This window comes from Glandiceps talaboti, chromosome 22, assembly GCF_964340395.1.
Source record: "Glandiceps talaboti chromosome 22, keGlaTala1.1, whole genome shotgun sequence".
NCBI lineage: Eukaryota > Metazoa > Hemichordata > Enteropneusta > Spengelidae > Glandiceps > Glandiceps talaboti.
The window spans coordinates 14517822-14532169 of NC_135570.1; the positions used below are offsets into that span (position 1 = coordinate 14517822).

Below are 14348 nucleotides of genomic sequence, written 5' to 3' on the forward strand. Positions count from 1 at the left end.
TGAGCAAATGGATTGACTAGCCTGTGATAGTGATGAAGTACATTGTGGTACGTAATACGGTCCCTATCAGGACCTAGACTAATGATGTGTTTTCTTCACAATCGGGGATATTGAAATCTTTAAGATATCACTTTATCATCATTATGTAATAAAAAGAGTCACTGGAATCTTAAGGGCAAATCTAAAGACCTCAATTAACGTTCTGAAGTATCAAATCAAACTCTATGAAACCAAGAAACCTATTATAATACTTTTTTCATTATTTGTACTGTACTGGACAGCCTGTCAGGTCCTATTTCCTCTTAAGTGCCGATATTCACCCTTTCTCTCATATTGAAGAACGAAGGCGATACTGCTATAACATTCGCTGCACATTTAACATTTTACAGGAATTTCATTGTCTGTCTGTCTGTCTGTCTGTCTGTTCGACCTACCAACCATTCATCCATCCATCCATCTAATAATATATATCTATCCATTCACACACCCATCAAGGCACCTGTCTGTCTGTCTGTCTGTCTGTCTGTCTATCTGTCTGTCTGTCCTTCCTTCCCATGTCATACTGCCCGTCCAAACGTGCTGCTGGTGGCTTGGCGGTTTATTTATTCCAGTTGTTCCCCACTCGGCCAATCAGTCAATCATCAAGTCATTAATCCATTCATTCATTCATTCATTCAGTCAGTCAGTCCATTCCATTCCATTCCATTCCATTCCATTCCATTCGGTACAATTTAATTAACATGTATAGGTCAAACACACATGATTCACAAGAGTTGAAAAGATCCTACATCCCAGTTATCACCACACACCGAAGCTTTCAATCATTCGGAAATGTTTTACGCATAGCTGAATACAAGACCTGAGGTCAATACAGAAAACACAGTATACATGATGAATGGACAAGTAAAGGAAATGCCACCAATGTCAGTATCCCTGATATAATGAGTTACAGTTTCCTATTTGAACATCAGATGCACAATAATCGCAACACAATCTGCTATCGGTGATAGTGCATGAAGTTGTGAAACACGCGACATTTGAATGATCGGAGAATAATCTCTACCGTATATTTCAAGCCCTCTTCGTAGAAATAGCATGACCATACGATATTACTGTGAATCTAATGCATATTAATTAGGTAAACTAACATGCGTGTAATCCGTTAACCATATGGATAATATCGCCCCGGCTTATCATGAATTGTTGCAGCCTAGATAACTTTATTTTATACATGCGTCATGTCTTTATGGATATAGCGTCCTTTATTTCAGTTGCACAGTCTTAGATGTTAATCCCCAATTTTTTTCTTCGTTCAGCCAAGGAAAATATGAGTGACCTAAGGACCCTTATAGGTCACGAGTATTTTCCGACTGAATGAAGAAAAATATTGGAGAATAACATAATTATACCAGTGCCAGTAATATAAAAGAAAAACGGGAAAAGTAATGGCAATTTTGAACGTTTTGACTCATATTTCGAACACAGCAGAACCAATGACGTAGTTACGCGATGTTATGACGTAGACGGGCGTTGTCGTGACGTAGAACGACCAGAGTATATATTCCATATTTTTTGTTCAACTTGGCTTGTGCATGGTATAATAATGATTTTACGATTGTTAAGCCTTATATCAAACCAAATATCAAGTTGATTGTATGCTTTCTAAACGATGTTATTTTTAGAACCTCAGTCAAGCGTAATTCTAAAGATCATATTAACGTATCATTCCGAACTATCCTCTGATTTCTATAGGCAAGCTATCAGTGCGTGGCATGATGAGATGGAAGTAGATGTTCACCAATCAACTATTTGAATGGATGTTCGCAGTAGGGTAGCTAATCAAAATGTTATAGGCAAAGTACATTACCTTAAATCATGGGTTGATATACTTTCAAATATTTTACTACTAAATTGGGCTTAATAGAACATGGGTAGGGAATAGGGGAAATCTTACTGATTGGATCGCAGGAAATGACAGATTATCACATTTGGAGTCGTGACTGTCGATTCGTTAGAGTGGCCGGCTTTGAATCTGCAGTTTCTATAGCCTCTCTGCTGTGGGTTTTTGAATAGCTAACGTCCCTTGCATTGGCTGTATTTGAACGATGAGTGCTTCTCACTCAATCAATCTGTATAATAAATTGGTCATCTGGTAGGACAGAGGTTACTTTGAGGGGGGTCTTTATTCTATGCGCTCACAGTGGCTTCAATGCGGATTATATAATTCTCCAAAAGCCAGGGGAATTAATTAAAGAATTTACGCTGGGGTCAAAATTTACGGCAGGGTGTGCCTGAGGAGGAATTGTGGGCCCATGAAAAAATTGAGGGTTCAAAGGAGGTGGGGGTGGGGGTGGGAGACATAACAATTCTGATGGTCTGAAGGGGGGGAGCGAAATATTTTGTTCATGATTTGAACCAAATTAATCCCCAGGAACGGTCGTTTACCAAATAATATCTTCTAAAACCTATATTCAGTGATAAGTTGGGTGACAGCCATGCGAATGTATTTGTGTAAGCCTTCCTATGTCTGTCTGTCTGTCTGTCTGTCTGTCTGTCTGTCTGTCTGTCTGTCTGTCTGTCTGTCTCGCGCTCTCTCTCTCTCTCTGTAGACTTTTTTTTAACCTTGTAGTTTGAATATTTGGACACTTCATTTACCTACCATACATTTAATTATGAGGCAGTCAATAGCCACGCAAATGTGTGTGTCTGCCATTATATCTCTGAATAGGTAAGTTAAAGTGTAGGTTATATAGCCATACAGTTGTATAATAATGCATTGACTCGAGTAAAATTGGGGTATGACAATTTTCAAGCACTCTTTGGCTTTTGATAATGTGTATGGTTTGAATTTTATGACATTAAATGGCCTCCTATATGTCCTTATTTTCTGAAAGTGCTATTGTGGGAGGGTGGGTGACGCTGTTTCTACCCAGAATCAAGATTGAAAGATAAAATTCTGCTAACTAAGCATCTCCAAGTACAGCCCAATGTGAGACCTTTTTCACAAAGCCCACGTACATTTATAAAGAAATCGCTCATTCTTATGTATAGGCGTTGAACTTGATTTTCACTGTAAGTATGCCTACCATACTGTACATCTCTGAAGTAGCGATGTGTGTGTGTGGGGGGGGGGAGGGGGTACTGTATAATTACACATTAAAATATGTGCAGCCAGGAGCCTGAGGAGGGGGAGCTACGAAATTTCTAGGGTTCATTTCGGGGGGGGACATGAACTGTTTTGAAAGCGCGAGGGGGGGGGGGGCTGTGAAATTATTTTTGACCAAAATAATTTCTATCCATGCCCCCCCCCTCCGTAAATTCTATCCCCAACCTTATATATTTGGACATTGTGCCGATATAGATCTGTACCAGGGATAATGATGGTAACGTGCTATATGATTACAACTTTCATTGTGAACTCTGCCTTGTAAAACTGCACCATTATTGAAATGGCGAGATATTTATGCAATGTCAACAAACACCCTGTTTATGTTGGTCAATGGAATACAAAATGTATATCGTAAGTAATGAACAGTCAGGTGTAAGGAAAAAAGAAAAACAAACGAAAAATGAATTTGTTTTTATGATAGGGTTCCAAACTTGTAATTCCATGATTGCAACTCTCTGTGCATATTATACATGTAACTGGCACAAGCTTGCCAACAGGGAAAATTGTCTGTAATTCAAATTTCGAAAAGGTAGTTCTTTATAAATCATATATTATCGATATTTAAATGATTCAAGTAAGTAACATGCGAGCCGCACATGCATAATGATTCTCACAATGACGTCATCCTAAAGGTTGATCGAGACATTAAAATCAGACAGACAATTTATATATGGATGCCTAAGGGTTACTTCAATGAATGCCAACTGTTGTCAGAACACTACAGTACCATATGACATTATACAGAATTTGTGATTTTGACGATAATACTTTTTCGATCTAATACCACAGTGAACAGCGAGCATGTAATTGATTGATCGATCGATTTATTGATTGATTATTTGATTGACAGTTTATTGGTTGATTTAATGATTAAATGTTTTTGGCGAAATAAACTTATTTTTGTGTGATAATGATGAACTGATGACTGATTGATTTTTGTGGTGATACAAAACTTTTTTCCCTTTTTCCATGACTAGTTTTCTCTATTTCTTTTGCGCTGGATTACTTCCCTTCTCTATCTCTTCCTTGCTTGAGTATCTGGCTGTTTGTTTGGTGTGATAATCTCCCCGAAGATAAGAGATAAAGCAACTGTCGCGGTAACCCCCCCCCCCCCCTGATAATTATAAGATTGTGGGTGTTTTAATTTAGATAAGAGGAGAAGAATGGACAAGATGTCTTTATTTAGTCAATAAAGTGAGAATTACAGACAGCTGAAATAGAGAAAAGTAGCCGGGAAAGAAGAACAAAGTTTTATATCACCAGAAAAATCAGTCAATTGATCAATATCACACAAAAAGCTGTAGCGTCGCCATCTTGTCCCCAGTGACATCACTGTCTTTAATTCAGCTACAGAGGGCAGTGGTTTTGAAGAAAAAAAAAGGTTGCGTGTCAGCGCTACTTACTGGTCATGATAAACCTAAGTAAAAATGTATTGATTTATTAAACAGAAAAGAGTAGAAATCCAATAACATCTGTTATTATATTTGAGATCGCCGACCCGAAACGAAGGAATGTCAACTTATTTCGATTTTTATTCCATTTATCGTGATATTTTGGTCTTTTTCGTGATGAGGATTTGGTACTTATTTTGGATTTTGAAAAATCAATATCAATATAGCAAATCGTTATTTGTAACTCAAAAAAATTGCAAATGGTTAATAAACGTGCAAAATGACTATTATTGTACATCAATAACAAACCTTTTACACCTTTAAAAGAAATTATTGACTTGATCAATATTGGGTTTTTTTCACATTGATTTCTTTCAAATAGGATACCATGATACAATAATTACAGTTCCAAAATAAATACCCAATACTCATCCATATGGACATATTAAGATTTGCATTGAACTGAAACCAGACTTCATATATATTGCTTATAAAAGTGTTACAATTATTAGTATTGTATACTATTTGTAATGACTCGGTAAGTCTGAAGTGTTGTCCTTAACTTATAATGTTGTAGCATCAAAGATGAAAGTACGCATGTGAAGACACCCCCCCCCCCACACACACACACGCACACGACACGACACAACACACACCCACACCCACACCCACACCCGCACACGAACACGCACACACACACGCACGCGCGCGCACACACACACACACACACACACACACACACACACACACACACACACACACACACACACACACACACTGTTGCAGCGATGTCGTATGAAATTGGCTTGTAACTCTATGGCCAAACATCACACAGACAAGCATGCCCGAATGGGGTTCAATGGAATTGAAGGTAATTTCGCAAGGTGTCAGAGAACCGGTTTCTCGGTGACAGTGTGTTATCTCACTTTAAGCACTAAGCAAATATCAGAAGTTCAGTTGACCATTTATAATTCAGTTCAACATCTCAAGCCTGGAGAATACTTCTTTTAAATTAGTAATTTGCTGTACATGGCCATTGAATATGTCAACAACACTGTTACAGGAACTCATCACTTACAGTAAAGTTGTTTTCTGTCTTTTACTTTCTTTGATTGCAACGACAGGTTTTTTGGACTTTGATGAAATGAATTTGATACTATCTTTATCAATCACTATAAAGAAGACAGTTGTATCTAAATGAAAACGCCACTGTTGGAATCGAACCACAGACGACTAATAGAAAATGACGGTAGTCTGACGAGATTGAACGTGTATGTCTTATGTCTTACATGTGACTGTTAGACTATGGTTTATGGCTTTACATCTGTATTCAGGAAATGAACGTGTAAGTCTGAGCTAACAACTTGGATAGCGATTTTGATTCTCAATCGGGTTGTAATTATTAACTTGTCGATCAAAACAAGAGTACTTTCCCCATTTCAAAAAGGCGATTTTTAAACTCGTCATTGCAAACGTGATTTCTTTGCTAAGATGCTTACTATATGTCAGTAAGAAGATTGCTGATAGTCTTGTCAATGAGTGCAAGTCATAAAAGGTTTAGATATACTAGCTAATGGATCCCTATAATCTGGTTACAAGTTTTTAAGCTTGTCAATGAAGACAACGTTTTATACTTTAAATGTCAATAAAGATAGTCTAGTTCCAATCTGATTAAAATCCTATGTAGATGTCGGCTAATCGTTCATTGCTATTTTACCTTCGTTATTTTGCCTGAATTGACCTTCGTGGTACATGTCTACAGAGGAGGCGATCAGGCTAAAAAATGTAAACATGTACCACGAAGGTCAATTCAGGCAAAATAACGAAGGTAAAATAGCAATGAACGATTAGCCGACATCTACATCGGATTTTAATCAGATTGGTCTAGTTCCTGACGACCGTATTCCGATTTTACACTACGTTATCTTCCAGTAATGTATGAAGATAACGTAGTGTAAAATCGGAATACGGTCGACAGGAACTAGACGATCAATAAAGCTACTTGTATATGGATATATAGATGAGAGTTTCCAAAACCATTGTCCTGATACATACAAGGCTTGCCGTGCACGCTTAGAAAATGTAACAGTAGCACAAGCTGAGTTTATCAACCTTTCACTGAACTGAAAACACTTACATAAAAAACAAAAATTAAAATATTATATTATGATATTAATGTTGGTGCATGCCTTCTACGACATCACAATTGTATGCAGGCATTGTTAGAACAGCTGATTACCTAGTATGGCTTCCTCGATATTTTTTTATACGTATGCAAATTACGTCATCGAATCGTTTATATGTTATATCTACATATCATGCTTTGGTTCAGTCAATTGCAAGTTTGGTTAGTTTTACTTCAGTAAATAGAATTCCATTTAAATACATAGCAAAAATCTCGCCCAAAACTTATAAAATTCAGCGTTTTCAATTCTTCAATATAGTTAGGCCTAAAAAAATGTATAGTTCCGATAACGCTCAATTTAGAACAGGTGGGGTGGGTATATTAAAAAAATCATGTGTGAGTGTCCAGTTCGGGTAGTTATGTTTTCCGTTGTTTTCCATATGGTCTCTGTGTTATTGGTTTCTTTTCATCAGATGTACAGCCATTGCAGATTGGAAGAATAGTTGTATATTGTCTTTTTAAGTTGATGTCAGTTTCCGCACCCACTAGTTCTTGCGAGACTTCACAATTTTCTCGATTTTTTTTTCTCGAATGCATAAAAACAAAAGTTTGGGGTCGGCAGTGAAAAACTAGGTGGGGTCGGGTAACCGGAACCAAACAATTTTTAGGCCTAAAGCTATTAATATATGGCAATAGATAAGAGTTTCTAAAATCATTGTCACTACATATACAAGGTTTTGCCGTGCACGCTTTGAAAAGATTAATCAACGTTGCCAATGTTTATTTTACAATTACGTAGTTTTTAATGTCAGGTAACTTTTACTGTACACTATTTCCTGCGTTTGACAATTATGTTATTCAACGCCACATGATTAAAGGGGCACAAGCTGAGTTTAAACGTATGTGGGCGTAATTTTTGCTGCATATTTAAAAGGTAATCGCAATATTCTACTTACTGTAACATACTTGACAACCACTTGCAATTGACTGAATTCAAACCTAGTATTAAGATATAACTCATATACAATCCGATGACGTAATTTATCATACGTATAAAAAATGTTAAGCAAATTGCTACTATGTACTCAACTGTTCCAACAATGCCAGAAGACAGTCTTAATGTTATAGAAGACATGCATTAACATAATATTAACATTATACTGGAATGTGCTTTTATTGAGGTATTTTCACTTGAGTATTAAAAAAAGGTTATAAACTCAGCTTGTGTCCCTTTAATAGGTTAATCTCTGAGCCAGTAAATGTTAATCGCGGTATGTCAGTGTATGAATTCGACGCTAGTTAGTAAATAAAACGTGTTTCCGTTAGTCAAACAGGAAAGCATGGGATTGACGTGACATAGAGCATTCGGGAAACAATTACACAGCCTTGTGGCACAGCGTAAATGGAATTCCAGCATCAATAACACTTTGTACAGCCTATACAGTAAATTGCACCTATTCTTGACTAGTTTCCATGTACTTTATTTCATTATCTTGCATTGCAAAAAGAATAACGTCACGGTTATTTATAGAAATGAGGGTGGATATCTTTTAAAGTACACTGTGTGTCTGTAATTTTTTATTCTGGTTTGTCCCTTTTTTTCTTTTCTTTTTTCTGTGTACGTAATTTTGCAACAAGTTCCATCGGGAGAACAGTACTAATGCACTGAAATGGTGTCTGTATATGAAAGATTTGTAAATAAATAAATAAATAAATAAATAAATAAATAAATAAATAAATAAATAAATAAATAAATAAATAAATAAATAAATAAATAAATAAAAAGAAAGAAAAATGTTACGTGAAAACACCATTATCTCAGTCTGGTCGTCGCTTTTGATTTAATTTAATTTAATTTAATCTAATCTAATTTAATCTAATTTAATTTTAATACTGCCTAAATTTTGTGTTTGATTTTTGAACCGTAATTCCACTTCGTTAATACTAACCATAAAAAGAATTTTAAAAAGTATATTTTTTTTCAATTCCAATCTTTGTCTTCATAACTTATCCTGTCTGCTTTGAAATAAGCGATTGTCGATGCCAACGGTCACGTGACGGTCTCGTGTTTTGATAGTTGAGAAGCCTGACGAAATTCCAGACAGATTTTGTCTGTGTTGTGCGTATCAATTGTACCATCTGATCGAAGGTAGTTGTCATAGCAACAAATGTCTATGGTTGGAGGAGTTAAAGAAGTCAAGTATTGTGCAGAAACATAGACATTATGAGCTTCCTCCATGGTCACCATGGTTACTTCGTAAAAGCAAAACGTTCGAAAAAATAGGCAGGTCCTAAGCTTACATTCGGATGTCGTCGAATAAAACCGTGTTTACGACTTGGAAGTTGTAACAAAACATCAATTTCCATTCCTCGGGGTCACGACACGTATGTTGATATTGAATAAAACGTAGTCCCTGTTTTGGCCTTAAACACAGTTTTAATGACATTCTCTCCATAAAAGTAAAAACGATTTCGACATTTAAATAAGGTCACGTGATTCGTTCTCTGTTCACCTGACGTCACTCATGAGGACTTCAAAATGGAATATTTACGACACAAACGTTGAGTATGTAGGCTTTCAATAAACAGCTCACAGCAAATTTAGTATGGAAATCTTCAGAGAACAGCAGACGAGGAAACGAGGGAGAACACTTATAAGGAAGACATATAAATAATAAATCTACAAAGCGTAATGACAAATTGAGACTGCTGTAAACATGTATGTAATATCAACTTTACTTAATATTGAACATTTTAAACTCAACTAGGGGGACACAATTTGTGTTAGTTTTTTTTTAAATCGATGGTAAAAATTTATTAATGTAAAATAGAAATAATAATGATAATAAGGATAAAAAATTGTTTCAGGTCAGGACGTTTTGTCTAAAGTGGTGCGACGACGCGATTTTATTAATTTCTTTTTTTAAATTCTCCACAAACCTGTCACTCAGTCTGATATTTATGGGCAATTACTGTTCTTTTTATTTAGTATTTTAGAGCAAGTGTATAACTATATGGCCATGGGGCAGATGTCATTTGCTTGTTCATCGCATGATTGGCTCTACAGTTGTCTTCACTGAAGTATGGAGGGTTATTTTTGTGTTTCCCCACGGATCTGCAGACTGCGCATGCAGGCTGGACAAACACACATAAAAAGACCGACGCGGGGGTATTTAAGTGATGCGCGCGCTGACCAGAAAGAATTCTTTTTTGTCCTAATAAAATTAATATTTATAACACAATCGATGTCACGATCATGGCGGTGAATAATTATAACTCTTCGAACAGACATATATCGGCACAACGGCCTTCATCAACTCCTTGGAATACGTAATCCATATTGCAACCTCTATAAGTGCACGCGATTAAAACGTTGTCATAGCAACCTCTGTCCAATCCAAGATCACCAAACCATTGTTCTCAGGTCCTATCAGGACTCGAAATATAAAACGTAGTTAACTGGGGTACAATTGTGGCTCAAATCACCATGGATTGTAGCCATTCACAAACAAATGGCAGCGGTGAGGCTCGGAACAACAAAGTACATATCTCAATTCTGTCAACTACTCTAAGCATTCGACTCCACGGATAATACGAAATCACTTCATTTCATTCCGATCCCACAATTGGCATGCCAGTCGTATTTTAGCATTTATCACCGCTTGATATTATGTGAAATGTCAATAGTGTTGCGATATTGCATGTTCATTTTACTAAAGAACTTGAAATGTATGTATGTATGTATGTATGTATGTATGTATGTATGTATGTATGTATGTATGTATGTATGTATGTGTGTGTGTGTGTGTGTGTGTGTGTGTGTGTATGTATGTATGTATGTATGTATGTATGTATGTATGTATGTATGTATGTATGTATGTATGTATGTATGTATGTATGTATGTATGTATGTATGTATGTATGTATGTCTATCTCCCTCTATCTCTGTATGTGTAAAAGTGTTTATGTATAATTAAACACCGTGAGACGGACTCAGTCGTACGTGTCGTTCATTATAGAGACGCGATATACAATTTTAAATTGCCAATGAAACAATGAAAAATTAATGTACCAGCAGCCCTACGGTCTTGCAAGTCACTGTGAAATCAAATCACTATCCTAAAGGAACTTAAATATTAGAAAGAGCGTTGTCATAACAAAGAAAATAGTAACTGCACTAAACTAACATGAAATATACAAATAATTACACCTTCCGATGTATGTCTGCTGAATAAATTTACCAGACTAAGATGCTCTAATAACTTAGTTATAAAGTTCAATTTTCTGTGTTATTTAAATTTTTCAAAATTTGAATATTAATCACCTAAAATACAATAATAATGATGGCATGACATTTGCTATTATTATTTGGTAAAAAGACTATCAAAAGAACTGTGATGCAATATTCTGGGTATATTATGTTTGTAATAATAATTATGCATTATATAGCAGAGTATATGATATGATCTGTCACGGCTGTTGTGAACGTTTGAAAAAGACCAGTGTGAATTTGCTATTGATCTGGATAACACAAAACTGTCATTTACATCAGCTACGTGTCAAGTTTAGTTTGTCCTGTCATCGCCATGTTTTTGTGTTCAAATTGTACGGCGGGTATATATGTACCAAATTGATCTAACGGCAAAGGATGTCACATTTTCATCTCACGGAACATTAAACCTATCTCATCAGATATAGTGTTAATTGACGACTTTGAAAATGATCCACGACTAACACTTTACTGTTCCTACGTCATATACCATATATGGCAGGAGTATGCATATTTTTTCAAGTTAAAACTGCAAAGAAAAACCTGTGCCGATTGGGGTTGGGCGGGGGGGGAGGGGGTGGGGGTGGTGGTACCACGTAACAAAGATATGTTACCATATGGATTAGGTTCTGGGTTTCAGGTTAACCTCGACCAGGTTAGCCTCGTTCCAAGTTAACCTCGACCAGGTTAGCCTCGGTTCCAGGTTAACCTCGACCAGGTTAGCCTCGTTCCAAGTTAACCTCGACCAGGTTAGCCTCGTTCCAAGTTAACCTCAACCAGGTTAGCCTCGTTCCAGGTTAACCTCGACCAGGTTAGCCTCGTTTCAGCTTAACCTCGACCAGGTTAACCTCGTTCAGGTTAGCCTCGTTCCAGGTTAACCTCGTCCAGGTTAGCCTCGTTCCAGGTTAACCTCGACCAGGTTAGCCTCGTCCAGTTTAGCCTCGTTCCATGTTAACCTCGACCAGGTTAGCCTCGTTCCAGGTTAACCTCGACCAAGTTAGTCTCGTTCCAGGTTAACCTCGACCAGGTTAGCCTCGTTCTGGGTTAACCTCAACCAGTAGCCTCGTTCTGGGTTAACCTCGACCAGGTTAGCCTCGTTCTGGGTTAACCTCAACCAGTAGCCTCGTTCTGGGCTAACCTCGACCAGGTTAGCCTCGACTTCTGCTGTCCATGAAAGAAAGACAGTTTAATCCTAATCCTGACGTCAAAGTATTTGCTGAAAACCGACTTGTTAATTTTCTACACCTGAGTGCGCTCCGAATTGACTCTTCTCTTGCGTGCGAAAATAGACCTACATTGGATGGTATTAGCATGTAATTGGAAAACCTATGTGTAGGCTAAAAAAGGCTATTGTATAGCGTCTTAACTAAGTCTACAGTTGTCTTGGTACATACTGAAGTTGTAGTGAACCTGTTGATCATCTATTGTAAACTAAGCCAATTACATGATTGCATCGTTCACAAGTCAATGACTACATGTACCGAGTTTTTCGATCCGCAACTCTGTTGTCTTGTATTCAAATATCCTTGTAAAATATTTATAACATGTTTCGCTTGCTTGATCAATGATACAATTCTCTATGTGACAAGATGCAATAATAGATTGTACATATATCGCTCTCAAATCCAAATACTTTCCAGAAAGAACATTCCAAACAAAATGGAATGCGTATCCCAGGGTATGAGATCTATTCGTGTGATAACTTTCCTAAGGATACAGTTGCAATAATTCGTCAGTGGTTTTGATATAGAAGCTAGAGGTCAAGAACGGTGGGATACATCTTAATTTGTTTTTCATATTTGTTGCGATACATAATACGCTAACCGTTTTTCATAACATGCACACAAATACTGCAAATAAACACACCATCGCCCCAAAAAATCCATCGCCGAAGTATTAACGGAGAATAAAAGTGAAGTCTAGAATATACATCGTATTACCTATTGTGCACATAACACAAATGGACACATAATTTTTCCACACAAAAAAATCATCGCCAAAGCATTAATTCCTCGCAGGATGAAAGTGATTAAAACATGTACTTACCTGTTGTGCACATAACACAAATGGACACATCATTTTACCAAAAATCCATCGACGAAGCATTCCTTGAATAAATGTAAAAGGCATACAAAATATGGCCATGCAAAGATCTGATATAGAGAGATTGAGAAGGTACCGATGTAGTTCCCTTTTCTGGTTTAGTCCACATCCAAGGACAACGATGACCATCAGATTCCCCACTACAGCCAGTAGAATGGTTGTTGAATAAATTGCAACCAATGTTACTCTTCCCCAGTAGGGTACGATTTCGTAGGGTGTATCAATTTCATTACATATTGATGCCAATGTGTCATCTACTTCGGACATATAAGAATCATTCTCGGTGGTGTTAGAGTCGACGAATTCGAACGGACAGGTCTCAGGGTGACACATACACCCGAGATAGTGCTCTTCCACCATATCATTGTACAAAGCATTGCTTGTTGCACCAAGGCTGTTACGGTTTTCCATGGTTTAAAGCATTATACATACATTTATCCTATAATATGTCACATATAATGTAGGTAGTACACCAGAAGTTAAAAGTCTCGCCTACGCGAATAACATATATTCTTCTGTGTCCGAACACAAATTCCGAAAAGTAAGCCTTATGTCGTTCAGACGATCATCACATGTACCTTTACAAGTGCGGACAGCTAACTATGTGTTGCGGTATTAACTTATCATAATTTACTTATCATATGTAATGAACGCATGCGCAATGCAAAAGGGGTATTCTCTTACCTATAACATTAAATACGCAATAGGTGCATGCAAATAAATAATTCAGTTGAACGTCTTGACACACACTGCTGCTAAATTTTTATAAACACGGATATGTATATTTGTTGAAAAATAATTCTTTAAGCTGTTTTTGTTATAGATATTATGAATTACTCAAAATATCGTACACCCTGAACAGTATTTAATAAACACGAGTGCGCGCGCGCGTGTGTGTGTGTGTGCGTGTGCGTGCGTGCGTACATGTGTGCGTACGTGCATGAGTGTGTGTATGTATGTGTGCGTGCGTGCATGCGAATGTACGTCCATGTGTGTATGCGTGCGTGCGTGCGTGCGTGCGTATGCGCATGGGTGTGCGCGTGCGTGCGTGCGTGCGTTTGTACCTGTACACGCCATATGGTACAATAAAGCAAATCTTAGTGATTTTGGGTCTCCGTCCTAAAATCAGCATCACAATTCAACCTGTTATTTAAGTTACCTATTAATAAAATTGAACTGTAATTAACATGTACAATGTCTAATTATTGGTATTTTAACAATTTTGAGGGAATACATTGTTGGTTGTTTGATCGCAAAAAAATATACTCAACTGATCAAGTTACAGCTAAT

The 14348-nt window shown here is 37.0% G+C and overlaps 1 protein-coding gene across 1 annotated transcript in view; it reads right to left on the reverse strand.

Annotated features, from left to right (window-relative positions):
- LOC144452078 (prolactin-releasing peptide receptor-like) overlaps positions 1-13469 on the reverse strand; it is a 20478-nt gene extending 7009 nt beyond the window's left edge. The window contains exon 1 of the mRNA XM_078143090.1: positions 13002-13469. Coding sequence (XP_077999216.1) covers positions 13002-13469 — 468 coding nt within the window. The remainder of the gene's footprint in view (positions 1-13001) is intronic.
- Positions 13470-14348: the final 879 nt, after the last annotated feature.